This window comes from Mytilus trossulus, chromosome 4 (genome assembly GCF_036588685.1).
Source record: "Mytilus trossulus isolate FHL-02 chromosome 4, PNRI_Mtr1.1.1.hap1, whole genome shotgun sequence".
Lineage (NCBI taxonomy): Eukaryota > Metazoa > Mollusca > Bivalvia > Mytilida > Mytilidae > Mytilus > Mytilus trossulus.
The window spans coordinates 48,345,650-48,371,393 of record NC_086376.1 but is presented as its reverse complement, the minus strand read 5'-3'; the positions used below and the strand labels follow the sequence as shown (position 1 = coordinate 48,371,393).

The 25,744-nt window shown below is 31.5% G+C and overlaps 1 protein-coding gene across 1 annotated transcript in view; it reads left to right on the top strand.

Moving 5' to 3' along the window:
• Positions 1-24,091, top strand: part of LOC134715425 (atrial natriuretic peptide receptor 1-like) — a 30,574-nt gene extending 6,483 nt beyond the window's left edge. Inside the window, exons 7-20 of the mRNA XM_063577595.1 lie at positions 2,349-2,427; positions 3,139-3,244; positions 3,652-3,834; positions 4,554-4,658; positions 5,552-5,623; positions 6,392-6,557; positions 7,098-7,247; positions 8,310-8,508; positions 10,865-11,005; positions 15,537-15,729; positions 20,739-20,928; positions 21,314-21,397; positions 22,920-23,011; positions 23,181-24,091. Of these exons, the coding sequence (XP_063433665.1) occupies positions 2,349-2,427; positions 3,139-3,244; positions 3,652-3,834; positions 4,554-4,658; positions 5,552-5,623; positions 6,392-6,557; positions 7,098-7,247; positions 8,310-8,508; positions 10,865-11,005; positions 15,537-15,729; positions 20,739-20,928; positions 21,314-21,397; positions 22,920-23,011; positions 23,181-23,273 (1,853 nt within the window). The 3' untranslated portion in view covers positions 23,274-24,091. The remainder of the gene's footprint in view (positions 1-2,348; positions 2,428-3,138; positions 3,245-3,651; positions 3,835-4,553; positions 4,659-5,551; positions 5,624-6,391; positions 6,558-7,097; positions 7,248-8,309; positions 8,509-10,864; positions 11,006-15,536; positions 15,730-20,738; positions 20,929-21,313; positions 21,398-22,919; positions 23,012-23,180) is intronic.
• Positions 24,092-25,744: the final 1,653 nt, after the last annotated feature.

The window sequence follows — 25,744 nt, the reverse complement described above, 5'->3', positions numbered from 1 at the left end:
CATGTATTGTCGAAATGCGCATCTGGTGCAAGAAAATTGGTACCGTTAATTTTATTAACAGCTAACATTGAATAGAATGGAATATCTATATAGTGTGAACATACACGTATTGACTGTAACATAGAAACTCCATGCGATGGAGCAGGGAGTATGTTTCTGCTGAGACACAGAATCTACTTTTTAGTGGTCCATCTGGTCAATATTGAGGGCCAAAAGCAAGAAATGAATCGATCTTCCTACTTCCAATATGCTTTGTCTTTTTGTCTATAGAGTTAACTATTAAGCTTTCAAAAGAGAAAAAAAAGGCATCAAATCACATTTACTTATTTATCCAGTTACCTGTTGTTATAAGTACATGCAGGACACTTATGATTTTAGTATTAAAACAGATCACTCAGAAATGATAAGCCGAAAATATAACTTCCGTAGTGGCAACACAAACTTTTTGAGACGAAACTAGTTTTTGCACTGTTGCAGATTTGAGGGCTTATCAGGATATTCATACTTTTCATCGTCTTTATACCGTAAAAACGTATATAGTTACATAACAAACTATCTTTTATCTGAGAAAAAAATACATTAAAAGTAGCCCTTGGAATTCATTATATAGTAAGGGTATGTTATTAGTTATGAAAGGTACCAGGATTATAATTTAGTACGCCAGACGCACTTCGTCTACATAAGACTCATCATTGACGCTCATATCAAAATATTTATTAAGCCAAACAATTAAAAATTGAGGAGCATTTAGGATCCCAAATTCCAAAAAGATGTGCCAAATACGGTTAAGGTAATCTATGCCTGGGATAAGAAAATCCTTAGTTTTTCGAAAAATTCAAAGTTTTCTAAACAGGAAATTTGTAAAAATGACCACATTATTGATATTCATGACACCACCGAAGTATTGACTACTGGACTGGTGATACCATCGGGGACGAAACGTCCACCAGCAGTGGCATCGACCCAATGGTGTAAATATTTATCAAAGGTACCTGGATTATAATTTAGTACGCCAGACGCGCTTTTCATTTATTTGAAGTGCACTCATATTGCTCAACACTTAGTTTTTCTATTACAGATATTATTCCAAGTTATGTTTTCATTCATCGACTAATAATTTTGTTTAACTGCCTGGTTAATGTCCTATATTTTATGAAATCATAAGACACTCATTTGATATTTCAAAACTCAGTATCGGTTTTGGTCTTTAACTAATCAACGGTTGCAAAAGTTCTTATTCTTAAACACATTTTTTAAAAGCACAAATAAGATTTCATTTGATTAGTAATTAACTCTACTTTTTAGATCTAAAATTACACATGCAAGTTGTGATTAAGAAACAAATCTAACATGTGATGTTGATATAAATCTTTATATATTTTCTTTAATCAACCTGTTTGTCAATTTCCCGAACAATGCATATTAAGGATGTACACGAGCAAAACATTTCTAGAATTAAACCTTTTTCTTACTGAGTTTTGGATTTATGAGACTGTAAAACAATAATTGACAATAATCATATGGTAGTGCACTTCTTTTATTGCTACAACCCTTTGAAAATACCCAATGTTGATGATTTTCAATCAAATTCATCACTTTTTACCTATTTGGGCTATTATCGTGAAAAAAAAGCACAGTTCAACAATAACACTTTTTTTCATACTTTCAATAAAGATGAAGTGGACCAATTTGAAATCATATAACTTAAAAACCACTATAGGTAGCTATTAATATAAGAAAGTTTTATCATATGTTGATGCTTTTTTTGTGTCAAATTTACCAAGCTGTCAAATTTGTAAATTTGTTATTTTCTCAGTTTTAAGAACAAAATGCATATCATTTCAACTTTTTTGTTATAAAAGATTGAAAAAAAAAAAAAATGTAAGAAATTTGAAAAGACAAAAAAATTTATATGGGATGCAAATGATTCTTGTCAAATCATTTTTTGTACCACTCACCCGTTTTCTCAAAATGTTGGCTAAAAAGACCGACTTGATTGGTCGTAAAGTTTGAAAACTGGATTGCTAAAACATTATTGATTGTAAATACATTATTTTTTCACAGTGTAATGTAATGTTTGATTATAATCTTTTTAAAATATATGGATATTTTCCACTTCTATCACATGTTTTGGAAATAACTCCAGAACAAGATTTCAACGAGACTGAAACGTCAGAAGAATACATCCTTAATATTACATATTTTAGTCATTTGTGTTCGAAATTAAAGTGTATCTGTCAAACATCGATTGTGTTTTCATTATTTTCTTTATTTGTTGAGGCAATATTTCAACATACACGATAACATATAGTTTAGCTTTTGTTAACGTTTTATTTGTTTTGTTTCAGATAAGACCGTTTTAATAGTATGTTTATGTATGGCATTGATTATGGTTCTTCTGGTGGCAGGATCATTTTATTATTATAGGTTAGTTAAAGTTGACATGTGGTAGACCAATGATTTTTTACGGAAATATCTGGAAATTGTAATTGGGAATACTGTTACTAACAAAAGATAATGCAAATAGAATTGACAAAGAAAACGTTATTAATTTTGGAAAAAAAAGTTTTACAAGAGTTGAATACGCATATTCCTGATGAGAAAAGTGGACATCCCAGCGAAAATGACACTCTTTACAATAAACAATAATTAAATAGCAATTCATGTTTGAATCGAACTGAAACATGATCACACAAGTTGTAGGTATTGTAAATGTACCATATTGGTTTGAATACAATATGTAGGTATGGTAATTGTACCATATTGATTTCAACATGTTTACTACAGCCAATCGCCAGTTTAAACAGTAAGGATCATGTAGATAGATTTCCTAGAACTAATAAGTATATCTTAACGTTGATATTTTTAAACATACCATTAGTAAAAATACATTTGATATTACATATTCTCACGAGTAGACACTTGGAATTGACCCCTATGTCTGTTCAATTATCCTCATACTGCATCTGTTTTAATTCAACTAGTATTTGTTTCTGCTGTCAACTGACGCTGGTTCTAATGTTGCTCAAAGGAATCTCGACTGGTGTAAATTCTACTGGCGTTATTTAATAACAATTTCTTTTTAAAATACAATGATACATTGAAAACTATAAAGTTTTTAAATCAAATATTTTACAGGCGCTATAAATATGAAAAAGAACTTGTGTTGGAGTTATGGAAAATCAAATACGAAGACGTTCATAAAACAAAAAAGCCATTATCTGGAAGTGGCAGTATAAGTATGGTACGGTTATGATATTCTTCCTAGTAAACAATAAACTGAAAAAAATACACAATATAACATTTCTGCCAAATTCAATATACAATCAGGGTGAACCTTTTTGAGCTTTCCTTCATGATATATAAAACTTTTGTGACTGTTATGTACCAACCAGAATATTAAGCCTTGTAGGGGATCTCACAATCATTTTTTTTCTGTTGAGTTTACAAAAAGTGCAACTTGTGATTCAACAAGAGCTGATTATTGGGTAAAAATAAAAACTTTAATGTTGTTAAAACGTCCTTTGACGATATACATTTTAGCATAGTTTCATGTATCACAAATTTTTCTAGTTCAATATTATATTCAATCTGTATACGTTTAAAGAAATATAAGAGTTTTTCGGCAAAATGATTTTTGATTATTTACAGCTGAGTCTGTGCACAGGAATGACGGATGACACTACCAATTCTCTGAATAGTGCTGGTCAAAAAGTAAACGATTATCAGGTTTTTTCAACGATTGGCCACTACAAAGGAATGATTGTAACTATAAGAAAATTAAAAAAGTGCGGGATTACTATTGACAGGAACACACAAATGGAACTGAAAGAAGTTAGAACCTTTTATAGAAATATTTAAGTCATTAAATAATGATGTCATAGTTTATTTTTCAAAGTGAATCATGATAGTATGCACGAGGAATCAGTCTAATGTTAATTATTAATTTACTCGACGATTCGTGAAATAAAATGAAAAGTTTAACGACTTTTTATACAAAATAAAACTACCAAACAATGAGTGCGGTTTTGTTACTATTGAAATCAAAACGTTAAAGTGTTGATCCATAAAAGTTTTTATCATGGTGTTTTAAATAGTTAGGAACCATGTCATTAATCAGTTTATGGCATGGTTCCTAACTATTTAGAAGAAAATTTTCATTTCACTGATAATCAAAACTATAACTTACGTGCAGCTGATGAAAAACTATTACATCTTCCAAAACCAAAACCAAATTTTTTAAAGATAACATTTAAATATACAGGTTCTCAAAAATGGAACAGTTTACCAAATGAAATCAAAATGAGTGATACACTTGTATCTTTTAAAACAAAATGTTACAAATTATTCATCAATTGTGCAAATTAATATGCCTTTTCATTATTATTTCAATACAATTGTTTATTGTGTATAATATAACTTTATAATACTGTTTGTATTTATAACTATGTTATTATTATTTAGAGGACTCTCAGGAAGATTAGTTTTTAACTAATGGGATCATCCTCTTGAAATAAAGATTATTTATTTATTTATTTTATTTATTTATTTAGATGAGAGAATTTGTTCATGAAAATGTTAACAGATTTATTGGAATGTGTGTTGATGAAAGAGGGCCAATGGTATTGACACTGTATTGCGCTAAAGGAAGCCTCCAGGTAGGTTTATATTAATTCGTTTAACATAAATGCATTTATTTTAATGGATGCTAGCAACCTTGAATTAATAAATAAACAAACAGCTATAATCTATTTTAAGAAGGCACCGTGATTTTTCTCCTATTTTTCTACTAGATTGTATACTACACTCGGTCACATATTTTGCAATTCAAGATTTTGCTTTATGTCTAAAACATTATACTACTACGTGTCTTTAGATGGTATCAACTAAATAAAAAATGATTCACGGTGGCTTGAACATATCGTGATTTTACCACGGGTTGGTCCTTTATGACAAATAGTTTACCTTTAGCGATAGCGAGAGGTAAACTTTCGGCATAAAAGAACATCCCGTGGTAAAATGACGATATATTCAAACCCCCATGGATTATTTCGATTCTTATAGGACAAGTTAGACATTTTATTTTTATCGAAGCGCTCTATGTGAAGGCATTATTTACTGTTGCCATAAATAAATGCACTATTAAATTGACGTAAAAGAACAGAGCAAACTGAATAAGATTCCGTGTAATAACATGGCCAGAGGGGCTGTAATTGTAAGGAGAGTTGGAACAGTCACATGTCAGAGCTTTGTTTTTAATATTGTTCTAAATCAATACGTAAAAAAATAATAATACATACATAACAACAGACTACTAGCAGTTAACTGACATGCAAGCTCTTCAATTAAACTGACTGAAAGATTATGATTTCATCATATGAACATCGGGCACAATCCTTCCCGTTGAGGGTTTTGTATCATACAATCATAACATATATGAGGAAAACATAACCCGTGTCATATTGAGTAATTGAGTATTGCCGATTAATTGAAAAAATATACCTAAAACTCTGAATATAATATACATAACTATGATAACCATGTATTTCAGGATATCATTGCCAATGAGGATATTAAGTTAGATTCCTTGTTTAAATTATCACTCATAACAGACCTGATAATTGTAAGTATTCAGTAATTATAAATATAATTATCTTCAAACTATAAAAGGCTGAAAATGGCACTCCCGTTGTTGATGATTAAAGAAGTTTAACAGACGAATTATCAAAAGTCTTACTCTGAATTTTTATATATTAATAAATGAATCATTTCCCCCATACACACCCCAAAACAACACCGAAACGGAAACGCAGTGCTTGATTGACAACTGTATACATCTAAAACAGGCATACTTTTTATCAATTAATATACTGGTTAGCTTAATAAATATAATGACTTCTAAATGTGTAAACAAATGTAGTGTAACAAATTACAAACTTATGATACCTGCTTTTAAATCAGCTTTACCCATATGTAAAAGCAAGCGCATTCAAAGGTTCTTGAAAGAAAATAACTCTTTACCGTGGATAACATATGAGATGCATTTTATTAGTATATTAAGACAAAAATGTACATTTCAACAGTTCGACAATTAACAGCTTCAGATTTCTGTCTTCAACCTTCAGACTTTTCACTGGTTTTCGTCGTCTATTTATTGTTATGTAGATATGTTACATTTAAATGGTTAACTTAGGGATTTTGTTGATATTCCATTTTTTTTTTAAATTCTTTACTTTCCAAAGATTTTCTTACATCTTTTTTGTACTAAAATAGTTAAAATGACTTTTATTAAAAGAACACTCTTTTAAATATCTAATAAGGTAGCAAATTTGTTCTTTGTCTTTTTTGTGTAAAACTTACTAATTTGTAATTATGTGTTTATTTTTGTCAGGGAATGAACTTCATTCACAATTCATTACTCAAATTTCTTGGGAATCTAAAGAGTAGTAACTGTGTTATTGATAACCGCTGGGTGTTAAAGGTCACAGACTTTGGATTAGCTAAGATAAATTATTGTTATAGGAACACTAACCCATCAGAACACCAGCGTTTCAGCAGTATGTATGACGATTTAATACGATTGTCCATTTCGTTGGTGTTGTACTCTCTCAATTATAGACTTATCAATCTCTAAAGACACTCATCACAAATGTTTTTAAAAGAACCAATCATTTGATCTAAGCTCAAATTCTATTTAAGTTTTTGTTGGACATCTAAATTTAAATTTTATATTTATATCAAATAAGGAATTATGATTTGCAGTGCCTTTCCAAACACGATTTATTGTCTAATTTTATGAACTATATGTAGAAAAGTACCCAAATTCTTGACAGACATTTTTATAACCTAACGTTGTTCGTGTTTAATTGCAAAATATGAATTCATTGTTTAATTGAAAAACATATTATTTGAACCAGATGAATTTATCAATTCAAAAACCAGATAACATTATCAATTCAAACAGATCTATTTTGACCGCTAACAGGAAAATGCATGTGTCGGTGTTATCTTAATATTTGTGTCTAGTAAATGAAGAATCTTCGCATCGATAGTAAATATTGTTTGGTTTAACGTTTCTACTCTTTCTTTAATTTAAGATCAGTTTTGGACAGCCCCTGAACATGTTACAATGGAAGACAAACAACGTTATGGTTCACAGAAAGGAGACATCTACAGTTTCGGAATTATTCTATATGAAATTATTTTCAGGACAGAACCATACAATACAGATCTTATTTCACCACAAGGTAAGAACTACTTTTTTTTTAGATTCCTTTTTACAGCTTTTGGAGAGCCTGTTTTTTTATTATAACATTATACATTTGCTTCAACAATGAAACAAAACTGGACTTAATATTTCATGATTCCTGAACATCCGAACAAATTTTAGTATATCCTTATTTTTTTTATATGGATCATAACTGATAAAACATTTCAAAGCGGTTCTACTTACATTGAAATTAAAAAAAAATTAACAGGAGAACTCGAAAATTTTGGGTTGAAACAAGTACATGAAAGAACGCATATACTAGTATTATTTTTAGTTTTACAATTACGTATATAGTGATAAAATTAACGATACCAATTTCACAGTACCATTTGTGCATTTCAACGGTGATAATCGGTGTCAAACTATTTGAACCCCAAAACCGAATACAAACGTTAAGAGCTGGTATAATGAACATGAAGTATAGCCAAACCCGAGTTATAGTTTTGCATAAGGTATATTTATTGCTCAACTTACAATGATTTCTTAAATCTTATAACAGGATGGATTTGACCTTTACAATACTGCAAGTTATATTGCACACGAACTTTTAATTTTTTTATGTTTTGTAGGAGAGACAAAAGTTAGTTAAAATTTTTTTTAGAGAATGAACGTTAAAACTTTTTAAATTAAACCAGAACTGTCTATTAGAAATCTGCAATTTAGACATTTGAAAAGAAATCTCAAGTTCAAATCCTAAATATAATCTTTATTGAACCCCACTTCTGGTCGTCTGATATGTTCAGTGAAAAGAATTCAATCAAATAAGTATTACCATATTCACTATACTGTTATAAAATAGAGCCGTAAAATACCAAAGGCACATTAAAACTCATAAGTGAAATGAACAAATAACAAGTTGTGTGTTCTTATGCCAATGGTATAGTGTGGTTCTAGACTGAATCAAAAGGGGCTGCTATCTATGTAAAGCATTATAGATGAGAATTTAACCAATTTGAAAAAAAGATTTTTGCACTTCTGTGTTTCTTTTACAGAAATAAATATCTTTCTAGAAACACAATATAATTTATCTATCTTTAAGGTGTGATTCGGAAAATTCTTGCATCATCAAATCCCCCTTTTCGACCAGACTTAGATGGATATGAGAATAAAAACTTCGACAAAATTCCAGAAATTCAGACACTTAAACCTCTAATGGAAAACTGTTGGAATGAAAACCCGATTTTTCGACCAACTGCGTCGGCCATAAAACAGAGAATTTCACAGGTTCAAGGTGGAAGGTATTTACCTATTTTTTTTGTGTATCTAGTTTAGTCAATCAGATGCTTTTTAGTTTTTAGACTAAATATACATTGCATGCGATTCATAATATAGATAATTCACTGACTCTTTTTTTTAAAGTATGCCTAAATAGAAAAAAAATATTAAGCTCTCATATGTCAATCTGAAGCCAAAAGGATGACAAAAGAGAAGGACAACACCATAGTAAAAACTAACATTTAAAGGCCAATTCACAAAACATTACACAGACAGAAAAGACTGATCAACACAAATACTATCAAATCATGTGGTCGTACTAAAAGTTTAGGAAATATTATCAATTACTGTTCAAATAGTGGTATTTGTCTTATTGTCCTTCGATAGGAGTATTAGAAAACCTTAATTCAATAGTTTCCATGTATTTATAAACCCCAAGGAAGTTACATAAAAGAAACAAATTATGCACGTCAGGATATGAAGCAGAGCATTCTGTATATGTGGTCTCCTTTGTATGGAATTCAATCTGGAAAAGAGGGGCAAAGTGGTCTAGGTAGTTTTACTACTGTAATCAATAACCATTCAACACCGAAGTTGTGAGTTCGAACACTGCTCGTGCGGGTGCACCCGAAACCAATCGAAAAGGGGAGGGTTGAGATATCATAAACATGTTTAACCCCAACGCAGTTTTGCGCCTGCTCCAAGTCAGGAGCCTCTGCACTTTTTAGTTTTGTATTATTTTAATTTAAGTTTCTTGTGTACAATTTTGTGTTTATTATGGCGTTCATAGTCACTGAACTAGTATATATTTGTATAGGGGCCAGCTGAAGGACGCCTCCGGGTGCGGGAATTTCTCGCTACATTGAAGACCTGTTGGTGACCTTCTGCTGTTGTTTATTTTCTATGGTCAAGTTGTTGTCTGTTTGACAGATTCCCCATTTCCATTTCTCAATTTTATTGATTATCTTGGATTGTCAGTTTTCCTATTATCGTCGCTTCCTCCACTTAAAAAACTGACCGCCTCCAAATAGCTCCAACGTGGCACATAAAAGTGGCATTAAAACACCAACAATAAATCAATCAATCTGGAAATGTTTTAAATACTGTACTTGTACTCTTTTTCGCGGGTACTTATTTTCGCGAATTGTGTATTTCAAACACGTTCGCGGGAATTTTTTTTCGCGATTTTATAATGATTCAGTCATGAATTAAAAAAAGAAGCATTTAATTCTTGAGTAGCCATGTTCCACAAGCGCCTTCAGATCTTGCAGTCGATACGATATTCCAGATTTGTATTTCCTACCATGATTTCGTATTGCTCTGTTTTTAGTTTTATATGTTTTGTTTTCTGTACGGTGTTTGTCTTTAGATTGTCTTTACTTGCCATGCATGCGTAGCATGTCTACCTTTTGTCATAAAAAATCATAATATCAAATAAAAAATAGTAGATTTAGCTATCAAAGTACTTATATTTGACCAAAGAAACATACATTTTTAATGGAAAATTGTTTTATCGTAAATTAAGCTATAATTAAAAATGTTTTATTTAGGTTTCTATCATTTTCACTGTTTGAAGTTTCCGGAACAAAATGGTGGTACAGTAATTTATTTCACCACACGTAACTTTTTTAATAATAACGAGGGTGGTTATTCATGACATTGCACGGGCAGAATATTTACGAGTAACAAGACAATATTTATAAAATAATTGAATAATTCTTTATAGCCTTATGTATTATTTAAGCGTTTCAAAACAACTAAATAAAATTATAGATATACATAAATATCTGTAATAACTAATGATAAATACTGAGATCTAGATTCTACAGATTTTGTATTGATTTAAAGAGACATGAATCAAATTCAAAATCATAAAATATGTTCTCAAGTTTCAATGACGATTCTAAATTATCAATATAATAGTTGTAAACCTATGTTGTTAAATATTTGTTACCTCTTACAGTAAAAGACACAATACAGATAGTATGCTTGCATCAACTTACCCAAATAAAGATTCATTCAAAGCCTAAAAACTTTAACATTGTTTATGTTTTTATCCGTGTCGGAATTTTAATATTATCATAATTTCTGGTCAAGATTTGACTTAATATCAAAATTCCTATATCGTCAGGTAAATATGCTACTGATGATGGGTGGTATCAGTTTTTTTCGACATTTTTGTTTGAAAGTCCCTCTTCTATACTTCGTCTCTCTTTAATCCTTTGGGTAGTGTCACGCAATTTTGTTTATGTATCATTCAAGAGAGACGAATATTGTTGATACTATGATACAAATCTTGGAGAAAGTCCCTCTTCTATACTTCGTCTCTCTTTAATCCTTTGGGTAGTGTCACGCAATTTTGTTTATGTATCATTCAAGAAAGACGAATATTGTTGATAATATGATACAAATCTTGGAGAAATACGCAAACAACTTAGAAGAAATAGTTGAAGTAAGAACTGAGGCCTTGATCGAAGAGAAAAAGAAAACGGATAGATTATTATATCAAATGCTACCGTCGTAAGTACATTTATCCTTATCATAATTTGTCAATTCGATGTCTTTTGAAAAAGGTAAAATTATCAATGTTATATAATATAAAAAAGAAGATGTGGTATGATTGCCAATGAGACAACTATCCACAAAAGACCAAAATGACACAAACATTAACAACTAGCATGACATATAAACATTGTCGGCAAATATAATATAGAGGCAAAATGTTCACGTAAAATATCTAAGGACAAGTCCAGGTATGAAACATATACACATCAAGGTGAAAACTAAAACTTTAAGAACTGTATAAACTGCAAACAGTGTATGATCAAAATGGATCAGGGGTATTTAATACCACGGTAAATACATTCGTACTTCACTTTATATATGCATTTAGGTATATTCCAAACCAACAAAAAAGGACATAGTGGAAGACATGACGGATTAAAAAAAAGGAACTATGACACTTCACTGTAACTATTAGTTGAGTCATGACATTTATAGATTTTAAATATTCACAATACAGTCCGTCAGTGTGTTCAAGATTTTGTAAATCTTATAAACTGATATACGTGAGCAGCATAGGGTGTGGGAGATGATATGTGATTATTAAAGATTGAGAAGTTAACAATAGAAGTTTAAAGTTGTTTTTAACCACCAATTTAAATAAACACACTCGACATGGAGAAGAATTCTGGCCTTTGTTAGTTTTGCATGATTTTTTATTTAAGTTTCTTGTGTATAATTCGGAGTTCAGTATCATGAGTATGACGTCCATTATCACTGAAATAGTTTACATATTTGTTTAGGGTTCGACTCAATGACTTCTCCGGGGGGGGGGGGGGGGGGGGGGGGGGATGGCGGGTTGTTGTCTCTTTTGCACATTCCCCATTTCCATTTTCAATTCTATTATGTTATAGAATATCTATTACTAGTATTACGAATTTAGAGGAATATGTGAGAAAAAGTCATTATGTTCGTTAATTGTTTCTCAAATCATAATTAGTTTGATAAATACACGTTAATAACTTTCGTGATAGTGTCTATTGTAATTTCTAGCCGTAGGAATTCGGAACACTGCAATCACTACTATAAAATCATTAGCGAAACAGATTCAACAAAAAAAATTCCATAGATATAAGAAGATGTGGTATTAGTGCCAATGAGACAACTCTCCATCCAAGTAAACCATTATAGTCAAAGTACGGTCTTCAACACGGATCCTAGGCTCGCACCAAACAGCAAGCTATAAAGGGCCCCAAAAATGATTAGTGTATAACCATTCAAACGGGAAAACACACGGTCTAATCCATATAAAAAAAAACGAGAAACCAGAATCCCTTATGAACCACATCAACAAAATGACACTAGAACTACTGAACATCAGATTCCTAACTTAAGACAGGTGCAAATAATTGCAGCGGGTTTAATATTCTAAGTTACCATCATTCATCCTTATCTGAAACAATAGTGTAACTTCGCAACATAGAAAGACACTTCAGTGAATGCATTGTTCTCTTGATTTCGCTCTGAAACTCGAATTAGTTCCTTAAAAACGTTAAACATTTATCTTTATTTTGTTGTAAAATTAAATAAAGTAATCACATTACACATGGTCATTCAATTTGTCAGGGTTTACTATTCCTGCACTAGAGCAAACCACCCTTGTATCATCTATTTAGATTTACACAGAATTGAAGGGGTATCCTCTACAATTTGCAATTTTGTCGAAATTTATTTAAAGTGTCCATTAGTTGTCTCGCTTTTATCATTTTTACGATGAAGATATTATCTTTCAATCAAATTAATTGAGGTCTGGAGCTGGCTTGTCAATAACTACTAGTAGTCCTTTATTTATTTATGTATCATTGTAATTTTGCTTTGTTTCTTTCGTTATCTATTCTGACATAGGACTCGCACTTCTTTTAAACCGAGTTTTATTGTACGTATTATTGTGCTTTTTTTTCTACACTGGTTACAGATATAGGTGGAAGGTTGAGATATCTTAAAACATGTTATACCCCGCAGCATTTAACGTCTGTCCAAAGTCAGGAGCTTCCGATCTTTGTTAGTTTTGTATGATTTTTCATTTTAGTTCATTTATATGTTTTATCGTTAAGTATGAGGTCCTTTGTCACTCAATTAGTGAAATTTTTGTTTAGGGACCATGCCTCAGGATGCGTGCTTTTTTCGCTGTGTTGAAGACCTATTGGTGGCCTTCGGCTGTTTTCTGTTCTTTGTTCGGGTTGATGTATCTATGACACATTCATCATTCCCATTCACAATTTTATTTTAAAAGTTCTACAACATAAGGAAAGTTTCGAACGCATTTTTCAGAACGCATATGCTTTGCTGGGCATAACTTGATTTTTTTTATGAATACTGTCATGAATAAAACTAGAGCTTTTTCGTTCGATTATTTTTGTACAAAAATTAAAACATTGTTGCTTAATGACATATTTATCTGAAATTGATAAAAAAAAAAGCAACAGTCGGCGTATAATTATTTATTGATTATAAAACTGGGGACTCTAGAGACAAGAGTTGGTAATTATAATTTCACACACAAACAAGGTAGGACTAGCATAGCAATGGTTGAATATATGATTTAAATATAAATAGTTGAAAAGTGTACAAATATTGAAGAAAAAAGTCAAAATTTTGTACCCAAGCATTTGCTGGTAAAATATTCCCGTTTCTAATTATCTCTCTCTCTCTCGAAAGGACAAGGTACGATAAGCTATTGCAACTGGCCCCCTATTTTCGTTGAAATTAGAATGCATAATATCCAAGAAACTTGACTATTTCTAAAGAGAATAGTGTCTCATCTAACAAAATATCTATATAACTTTTCTTATTCCGTGTGAAATAAATAAGGAATACCTCTCTCTTTCTCATGAACTAGAACATGTATTCAAAAGGTAAATTCATACAAAAACTAACGACTCGAAAGTTATATGAATATTGCATAAACTTCTTGCTGCCTTAAGAGAAAAAAGTAAAAGAGAATTGCCTGCATAAAATCCAAATAGTTGTTATAAATATGGCGTACTCCATCTACATAATCTATGCTTTTGCGATTGAAAAATCTTGGTGTTTCGTAATAATTTCGGAAAACAATTATCAGATTATATAGCCGTACGTATATCGGTTCGTGATCTATATGGTCTGTAAGATTTGCACCTTCGATTTTTTTTCAAATTTGATAAAGGTATTTCATTCGAAATTTTTCTGTAATGGTCTTCTACAACTTTTTTATTTGTCGTTTTTATTTTCTGTAAATTCTAAGGCAATATTCTTCATTGAAGCAAGTATATGTTTGACAAGTGTACGTAACTAGTGACATTTGTTTTCCGCAAGTCTTATATTAACAAATGATTTATACTGCATGACAGTACATTCTTATTTTAAGTATACTGAACGACTTTAAAAACGTATCACTCATTTTTTTTTTAAACCAAATCTTGTTTGATTCTCTTACAACTACTTTTCATGCTTATCATGCTTCTTTCTCTTTCCAAAAAAACTAAATCTGACTTACCTGTGGTTATTGAAGATATCGAATTTTTGAATGCGCTCGAATTTCTTAAAACGAAATTATGGACCCATGAAAGATTGTTTCAGTTTTTGTTTTTCGCTTTGTTAAAAAAGGTCTTTCAATTCTTTGCCTCATTTAAATCAGGTTAAAAAAAGGTTGCATCTCCAGATTGCCAAGACTGAGAAATAAAAAAACTGAATTAGCCCTTAAGAATACTGCAAACATGAAAACATAAACGTGCTGCAACCATACTGTATGACTTCAGAAACTCGTCTTACTGTCCTTCCTACAACGATACAAGTAGAAAAGATTTTTTGCTGGCCATCAATGAACAGATCAACGTGTAGTGACAATGAAACGTCAACAGAATTTGATTACGGAACGTCATTTGCCAGACATGCTTTCGACCGCAACGTCAACTGCTAATCAAATTGCTAATCAAATTGCCGTGTGTCATTGCGTACAGATTCATACCATAAAGGTTTCCCATCAACTGAATTGCCAAAGAATCGACTGAAGGAAAACCCTTAAGTTCCAACCGCATATTTTCCAAAATCAATTAATGAACAAAAAGCAAAATCAGGAAGTGTAAAACAGAACCAAACACATGTCAGACAGAATTTGTTGACCTTTCAAAAAATCATTTTGGCGTTTGTAACAGGCAGTCATTGCTTTTGAAGGTGACACATTCATTCAAAAATAACAAAAATAATATAGTGTTGCGTTTCTAAAGTTGGTCAGTAGTATTTTACGGGTACTCAATCAAAATTGTGACTTCAGACCAGCATCATAAATCAAGGATAAATAACACTGTATCGATATCATCATCAATTCATATTATCATTCTTATGTATAAAGTATTTTGCAAAATGGTGAGGTTAACATTAACATGATTGAATGTTATTCTGCATTGCCATGCTCTCGGTTTAAGCTAACAAAGTAAAAAAAATAATGATTAAAAAAGATACATAGTTTAAAAGTTAATGCATACATTACACCAAATATTAATCTTTTCAGGCCTGTAGCTGAACAATTGAAGATGGGCATGAATGTACAACCAGAAATATTCGACTCAGTCACTATTTGTTTCTCAGACATAGTTGGATTTACAAAATTATCGTCGGTCAGTACTCCAATCCAAGTGGTAGACTTATTAAACGAATTGTATACTGGATTTGATTCTACAATTTCGCATTACGATGTGTATAAGGTATGAAGTTCTTTTTTTGTTATTGCAGCTTAAATAATTAATTCATTGAAAATAACAATAAGTAAATTCACAAAAAATCTGAACTCCTAGGAAAATTCAAGACGAAAAGTTCAAAATCAAATGGCAAAATTAAAAGCTCATACACATCAAACAAATGGATAACAGTTGTCACATTCCTGACTTCGTACAAAAAATTTTCTATGTAGAAAATGGTGAATTAAACCTGGGTTTATAGCTAGCTAAACCTTTAACTTGTATGAAAGTCGTATCAAATTATATTAAATTTACAACGATTTCATTTTTCATACCTAAAAGAGGGACGAAAGATAACAGAGGGATAGTCAAACGCAAATAAAATGAAAACGCCATGGCTGAAAATGAAAAGACAAACAGACAAAACATAGTACACACATTACTATTTTAGTCTCTGGACCATGATTAATTGAATTTGCCTTTTCACTAGCTTCCAGTAACTGTGAATACTCTTAAATGGTACTTTCGTGTTAATTTGATACAATTTCTAATGCATTTTTGTTATTTACTGTTTACTTATGTATATATATATAAATCTCACCCTGTTTTCACCACCTTTGATAAGTGTTTGTTATGACGATATATTATCACTTCTGTTTCTCTTTTTATGAACATCAAAATTTCTTATTTTGCGACATTATTTCTATACTCGACTGTTTACCTTATTTCAAAATTATATGTAATTATCTGTGAACGTTATTTTGATTGGCGGTATTTTGTCAAAGGTAATGGTTGTATTTCTGACATTGTTTAACATCTTACCCCCTTGTTTTGTTAATTTTGCATTAACGATGTGTTATAGATCAAATTATTCGTTAAGCGGTAGTTCTTTTGTTTTTTTGTTAATATGTATTTTAATTCAGTTAATCCACTTCAACTGATATTTAAAAGTGTGTCTTTCTATGTTGTGATGTAACACCATTGTTTCAAGTTAGACGAAGGTCTGCGCCTTTTCAAATTCCATGCAGTATTTTGCACCTGCCTTAAATCAGGAAAATCAATGGTTGTCGTTTGTTGATATGGTACGTAAGAGTTTCTCGTTTCTCTTGTTTTATATAGATTAGACCGTTGGTTTTTTGTCATATGAATAGTTTTACGCAAGTCATTGTGGATCTTTTATATCTTGCTGTTTGGTGTGAACCAAGACTTCGTGTAGAAAGACGTACTTGGACTCATAACGATTTACTTTTACTTATTGTGACTCGGATGGAGAGTTGTCTCATTTGCACTGAACCCAAATCTTCGTCTACAAAAAAAAAACAATAATCAAAACCATTATATTGATTATTTTTCCTACGAGTACGAGTAATAATAAAGGTCAATAAGGCAATAACCTAACGACAATAATAATGAAAGAACAACAAGAATGCATACACAATCTTCATACAAAGAAAAGGAATAAAACTGTAAGTAGAATAAACATAAAGATTAAAGCTAGGTCATTTTTGAATAGATCTAGTAATTGACTTTGCTGCGTTAGATTTGTCTGTGAATCTCTTAAGATATACACAAATTAGAAAAAAATAAAGAATACAGTCGAATATGCAAATTTGTCTTAACAAGTGTTTTGTAATTTGGCTCTTAGAACACTTTCACCAGCACAGTAGCAAAGCAGCGATACGACTATGTAACATCGGAGTGTAAAACGGAAAATAGCATTATATCCGATCTTGCCGCCCGAAATCAGAAGGCAAAACATAAACCAAATTTAACACCAAACTAATTAAACACCGGTCATTTTTTACCAAAGAGAAGAAACTTTCTTCCTGAGAAACCGCTAAAGATATGTAAGAACGGGACCTTTATTTGAAAATATTACCTATTTTCCCTAATTGATTGATTCACAGGTGAAAAACACCAGCTTAATCATGAACATCAACAATAACAGGTACCCGTCATTGGTTTCTGTAGGCCTAAATTCATTGAAGTCTTGCTGGTAAGAGCTGATGTTAACTAACTTGCAAGCAAATACTTAATACTGAGTTAAAAGTCACGCCTATGTAAAATGCAAGACTACAAATGCTATTTATATTCTACAGTGTGAATGTTGTAAAATATATGTTAGTAAACAGTATACTAAGTATTTGAAATAGTTATTTATTTTAAAGTGATTAAGTTTATTGCACAATGTTGTCGGTTGTATCCCAATTTTTTTCATTTTTACCTTTTATGTATGTTTGTTTTGTTCATACATTGTTGTCAATATAATTAAATTATTCAAGACTGTCGTACAAGTGAGATATCTTCTAGCAATAAAACCAGGTTAAATCCACAATTTTCCACATAAGGAAATTTCTGTAAAAAATCAGTAATATAACAGTGGTTTTCGTTTGATATGATTTAGCTTTTGATTTTGCCATTTGGTAAAGAACTTTCCGTTTTGAATTTCTCTTGAACTTCTGTATTTTTGATATTTTACTTTTTTTGTGAGTCAGTCATTTCACAAACGTATGGACGACCATCGTAGTGACTATAGATATAAGAAGATGGGGTATGAGTGCTAATGAGACAACTCATCATCCAAGTCACAATTTTTAAAAGTAAATCATTATAGGTCAAAGTTTGAATGCAATCCAGAATGCAATCCAGACCCTCCTTTCAGTCGGCATTTGATATTCCCTAGTCACACTAAGGCATTTCTAAATCGACTGAATAATACCATTATAGACCAGAACACTGTGAAACATAGGGAGGATAAGCTAACTCCTGAAATGTTTCAGAAAAAAAAAATGTTGGCACCAAATAGGATCAATGAAAAGATGCAGTTCTACTCCGCATAGTGCTTTTCGTTTGAGTTGCATTACTACTATGTTGTCTCTGTTACTTTTGCCTTACCATTAACATTTTTTAAAGTCTAGAATTACACCATTTTAAATCGCAGGGTGCTATTCATTTGTGGTGTATAAATACGCAGCCACTGTTGGAATTATTTTACCTTTGTCAAATTCGAACGATTAGTATATTACCAACTCAAATCGGTCAGTGCTTTTGAATGTGAATATCTTTCTACGCTGCCTCTGTTGAAATAACTAAATCAGAAGGGGCTTTAATTACCTAACATGTCCCCTTTTGGTGACTTTGTTTTTCACGCATCTATCCAATAGATACAGTCAAGTCTGCCTCATATCTTGACTTACATCTAGAAATTGACAATGAGAGTCGGTCGATAACAATACTTTTCAACAAAAAAGATGATTGCAGCTTTTAAATTGTATAATTTCCATTTCTATGTAGCAACATTCCAGCATCGCCTGCATACAGAGTATGTATTTCCCAATTGATACGATATTCCCGGGCTTGTATTTTCAATCATGAGTCCCTTGATAGAGGGTTGCTGCTCATGATGAAGATATTAAACCAGCAGTTCCAAATATTTATTTTCGATCTAAGAGTTTAGCTGTCCTTTTGGTATTTTTCACCCCTTTTTGATTAGAATATGATTTACGGATTTAAAATACACTGTTTCATCTAACAAAACCTAGTTTATTGAGGTTACAATTGTAGGTGTAAATGCTGTCATAATCGGGAAAATAAGCCAAAAACAGAAATCAGGATGGTTGTCCTTTTCTTTCCCTGTGTAATATTAGTATGGTACTAGTTAATACCGCACATTTTAATATTCTCTTTATTACCAACCGTGCAATACCTTAATGGGTAGTCGATTTCGTTAAAACCATTAATCCTCATCGTTTTAGTAGCATATCTATACAGGTATTTTTTGGGTAAAAACTTAACTTATTTCCACAGGCACTCGTTTCAGAATTTTTGTTTCCCTATATACCTTTATATAGCACACAAGGTTCTTAACTTACATTTTAGAAAAATGTCAGGCGGTTACGAAATTCCGTTAGATGCCGCTTTATAGGCTGTCAACTCCACTAACACTTGTTACATCGTAAATCTAAATTGATTTATCTTTACAATGGTGTATAACATGCCTACATTTGTTGTCAGAATCATCCGTAGCAATCCTACCCAAGTATGTCAATCGTAATAATTTTACAAACCGCCGTTAAATTGGCAATAAACGCGTCACTTCTTTTATATATTTCGGTTTCCGATTGGTCAATTTCATGGGAAAGTCTAAATGACTTTCGGAGTTATCTGATCTTGTTTCATTTCATACGATTAGTCTGAACGGCATTGACGTCATAGGAAAACTTGTAACTTATTACACATTTTACAAATAACACATGTTATATTTTTTTCACGGTATCTTATATAATTTTACTATATGGATGATATTCATAGAAAAACTAATGTTTTTTTTCCGAAACATTTTTGTTTTTGGTGGGGTTCGTGTTGTTTATTCTTTAGTTTTCTATGTTGTGTCATGTGTACTATTGTTTTTCTATTTGTCTTTTTCATTTTTAGCCATGGCGTTGTCAGTTTGTTTAAGATTTATGAGTTTGACTGTCCCTTTGGTATCTTTCGTCCCTCTTTTATAATAAATCATTTACTGCGAGACGTGTATTGCCAATTTTGCGAAACAATTACGATTGACATACTTGGGTAGGATTGCTACGGATGATTCCGACAACAAAAATAGGTTATACACCATTGTGAAGATAAAATAATTTTTAGTGGGGTTGATAGCCAGGAAATTGGCATATTACGGAATTTCTTCACCGCCTAACATTTTTCTAAATCGCGAGTTAAGTACCTTGTGTTATATAATGGTATATAGGGAAAAAAAATCTTAGACGAGTGCCTGTGCTTATGTCACCATTTTGAATATTCAGTTTTAATCATCATAAACGTATTGATGAAAGATATCTGTTATGTGCAATATTTATAACTTATTATATTCAATAATTCAAAGTCAGAATTTTTAGTATTGGTGTTGTTTTGCACATTTTTTATGCGTTTATATATTTATTAGTAATTCCTAGATTAGCCATGTTGTTGAAGGTACATTTACTGTTAACTGTAAACTTCTGTAACATAGTGAACCTTTCACCACGAATTCTTTTCAGGTTGAAACTATTGGCGATGCTTACATGGTTGTTAGTGGGCTACCTATAAAAAATGGTCTGAATCATGCCAGAGAAATAACCGATATGTCTTTAGACTTACTGCAATTTGCAGATAAATTTGAAGTTAATTTCAATCCAGAGTACACATTAAAGTTAAGGATTGGGCTACATTCTGGATCTTGCGCTGCAGGTAAATCTTTAATATATATTTCCCCTGTGATTTTGTATTGAAAGTCCCTCATCATAGATACCAAAATTGATCATTTTAAGCCAGACGCACGGTGCTTTTATTTTTAAAAGACTCCGCAATGACGCTCAAATTCAAAAGATTAGAATGAGCAAATAAATATAAATAATAAATAAAAAATTGAAGAGAATAAAGGCTCCAAAATTCCAGAATTTGCTAATTACAGCTTAAGAAATCTATTACTGGTGTTTCTCCTATAGTATTTCATCAAAGAAACAGTTCGCTATTTTTATTTTATTCATCTTTCATTTTATTGTGAAGGTTTTTAGAAATATCTTATTCCCAGAAACAATGATTTTGATATCAAAGCATTTTTTGCTTCAAACAGGTGTAGTAGGGAGAACCATGCCAAGATATTGTTTATTTGGAGACACAGTAAACACTGCATCAAGAATGGAATCACACGGAGAAGGTAAAGTACATTTCTTTTACAAAAACAATCTTACAAAATCTTCATAGTTAAAATCTAAAATTGAAAGTGGTTATTCAAAAAGGGAATCATTAATTGAAGACCTACACAACAAATAAAACTTTCTAGATTTTCATTCACTTTCTTAGAACGGTACTTATTCTGATGCACAAAATGCGCGTTTCGACAATGAATGTTTCTGCAATACAAATTTTATTCTGATTGCAAATGTTTAATTAAGAAATGCCCATGCCATGTGTAAATTTCCAACAATCTATGGCTTCCATGAATTATTTCGATTCTAATAGCACAAATAAGATCATTAAAAAAAGTGAAGTGAGAGTGGGTATGCTGTGTGTGTGGCTGATAATTTTACCTCCCCGTTCGATAAAACTCTAACATTCTAATAAATCTATAGCCTGCATGGATAATGTCGTGAATAACCACTAGAAAAAACTCTGTTGCATTTTTTTTAATACTCCAACCTAACATTTGCCATTTTTAATTAAAATGTTTTTAAAATCCAAAGTTGACATTTCGTAACTAAGGAGCAGCCATGTTGACTTGCTAAAATCAGTAAATATGCGAATAATGCAATACAATAGAAAATTCAATCTACCTCAAAAATCAATTTAGATACAATATTTTACATATTTGAATGGCTCAAGTAACAGAAAACTTTCAAGTAAAGCGTTTTCATTTGTATGACGTCATGTTTTTTTTTTAAATGACTTAAATGCCCTAAATCAGTAATAGACTTTCGCGGAATTGAATTGAAATTTTATTTTGTTGATTTCTTCGAGCTCTTGTGCATTACATCTTTTTATTATGCATCCGATTAGGAATACAAGTTATTTTTCTTTATTTAATTGCAATATTTAAAACAATAAAACCGGCAAAGGGTTTGCAAATAGGTTCAAATACATGTGGATTTACGTAGGAAGTCATGATATTGTAACAGCCATTATTATGTATATCCCTGAGTCTGCGCTGAGAATAGATATATCGAGAATTTTATCACGGTGTTGTTTACAAAGCAAAAGAAGCACGTCAAATTAGAATTGACATTAAATCAAAAGTACTCAGAATAAGATTGCGAGAAATAACAAATTTGCTAGAATCATGTTAGTTTTTAAAGATAACAATCAGCTATGTACATAATAATTCCGGATTGTTGAAAGTATTGGACTATAGGGGTTGTTTTATGGGAATCAGCTTGCATTTGAATACTCAATCAAATGTATTTTGCATTGACTGTTTCTTTTATCAATTGTTGAAATTCAAACGAAGTCAAGATAGAAGACTAAACTTAAGTGAGAAAGTTTTCATTTGTTTTTAATCATAATGGTGATTGATCTTAATAATGCTGGAGATTATTAATCGGGCCAATTTACTACACCATCTTATAAAGTTGGCTTTTTACTTATAGTTTTTTTTTTACTCTAAATGATATGGTAAGTAAGCACATCGATGTAGCTAAATCAAAATTGGATGTAAACTAATTTTGCTTTATTGTATATTTTAGATTCAAGAATACACATTAGTCATCAAACATACGAAATATTAAACCCAACGAATCGATATGACTTGACCTTCCGGGGGGAGCTTCCAATAAAGGTATGATATATGATTGTAGAACTTTTAAATAATATCCATTCTTCGTTGTTTTCAAAGAAACTGTGTATAGAATTAGGAAATAAGATGTAAAATGTAAAATTTGTTTTTCTATTTGAACAAAAATGGGTGAAATCCAAAATAATTTGTACCTGTGGTCTGCCTTTTTCAGGGAAAAGGATTGCAAAGAACCTATTGGGTACAAGGAAAAAAGGATAAAAGATACGACGGTTGCTTAAAATCAAGCGACCCTGCTGAAAGATAGATTCATGAAAGCAATACAATTGAGAATGACCCGCACTCTTCTTTAATTCTAATTGAGCATGTCAGGACTATGTAATAAATTATCCATTATCTCATTACTATTATTTATTGTTTGTTTACTAATATATGACAGTAGGATGGGCCAATCTTTTATTTTCAAATTATCAACTGGGTCAGCATCTCATATGCACTCATTTAATATAGATTTCTCTGGGTCAACTGATAAAATACGCAAACAATATATACGGTCGCCCTTATTATAGATAGGTCAAATGATTTACTACATGCACCACCATGGTTTCACAGTTAACTGTTGACATAAACTGCTGGTGCACATTTCAATCCCGAGGGTGCATGGATCAACAACCCAGTTTTCAGCATGTTTGTGTTGACAAGCAATATCTCTGAAACGCTATTTTGTGTGGATTCATTGTTTAAAATTAGGATTGTGGATTTCTAACATTTTCCATCCGTGCACCAAGAACGAGTGATGGGGAAATTCAAGTCAGAAAATATCGTAGAAATTGGGAGATATATACTCTGTATGCAGGCGCTGCTGGAATGTCACTAGATATAAATGGAAAGTTTACAATCGAGAAGCTGAAATCATCACTTTGTCGTAAAGAGTTGTTCTGAAAAAGTAAAATCACAAATATACTGAATTCCGAGGAAAATTTAAAACGGAAAGTCCTCAATCAAATGGCAAAATGACAAGCTCAAAATCACGAAACGAATGCATACCAACTGACATATTCCTGACTTGGTGCAGTTTCAACCGACTCTGATTGTCAATTTCTAGATGTAAGTCAAGATATGAGACAGACTCATCTTCTCATTTTGTCAAATGTGTTGACGTCTTTTTATTATATTTAGGTGTTACGGATAGAAAAATTAATCACCGCCTTTATTAATTATATTTAATTTTGTACGATTAATTACGTTTGAAGTTGGATTCATAACAAACTGGACATATATATATATTACAGTTAATTGCTATTAATAAGTATTGCAATATGCATTTTGTTTTAATGAATTATCAGTATTTAGTTTTAATATAATCTTAAAGCAATCCTAATTCTAGCTCACTTTTAAATTATAGTTTTTCATAGTTATCAAAAGTACCAGGATTCATGTGTGACGTCATGCTGTTTCTAAATTTTATAAATTCAAATGTAGCATAACGTTTGCCTTTTCGCCATCGTATGTGACGTCATTTTTTTAATTGCGTTAACGCCTGGACTGATTCTGGTGTGTCTATGCTGTATTGAACTTGGCATCATGTATTCGGGTTTAGTTTTCTGTAATAAGTTAATACTTTAGTTTCATTATGATTATATCTTTCACATTCATTTGTTAAAATTTACTGTTTGCAATAGCATGAATCGTTCTATATAATAGTGTTCTTATCCCGGGCATAGTACAATGCCGTATTTAGCAAAACCTTTTCAACTTTTGATCTTCAGTGCTGTACAACTTTGTACTTTTTTCACTTTCGATCTTGTATATCTGGGCGTTATGTATTCGGGTTTAGTTTTCTGTAATTAGTTTTTACTTCAGTTTCATTATGTATATCTCATTCATATTCATTTGTTAAAATTTACTGTTTGCAATAGTGTGAATTTTGTTTTATATAATATGAATGTTCTTATCCTGGGCATACAAACAATGCCGTATTTGGCAAAACCTTTTCAACTTTTGATCTTCAGTGCTGTACAATTTTGTATTTTTTTCGTCACTGGTGAGTCTCGTGTGGACTAGACGCGTTTTTGGCGTATTGAATTTTAAACCTGATGCTTTTTGTTATCTATTAATCATGCTTTTCTTTGTCTAATATGTTCTGCTTTTTATTTGTATTGTAGTCCTGTAATATTTTGTTTTCATTTCAATGTTATATTTAACTGTGCCATTAAAGTGCGAGGTTTGGCATGCCTTAAAACCAGGTTCAACCCACCACTTTTATTCCCCTTTAAAAGTGTCCTGTACCAAGTCAGGAAGATGGCCATTGTTATCATATTGTTCGTTTCTGTGTGTGTGTTGCATTTTAACGTTGAGTCGTTTCTGTTTTCTCTTATTTTTGAGATAAGACGTGGCACGGTACTTGTCTATCCCATATTCATGTATTTGGTTTTGATGTTATATTTGTTATTCTCGTGGTGTATTGTCTGTTGCTTGGTCCGTTTCTGTGTGCTGTTGCGTTTCGGTGTTGTGTCGTTGTTCTCCTCTTATATTTAATGCGTTTCCCTCGGTTTTGGTTTGTTGCCCCGATTTTGTTTTTTGTCCATGGATTTATGAGTTTTGAACAGCGGTATACTACTGTTGCCTTTATTTAACTGTATCTGTTGTATCATTTATCTCTAGTTCGATACAAAAGAGGCGTTGAACAGTCACCAAATTATGAATGATTTAGTGAGGGAACATCATCTATATAGCGGAAAGTAAAGTGAAAGTATATGGCTTGGTTTATTCGATGAG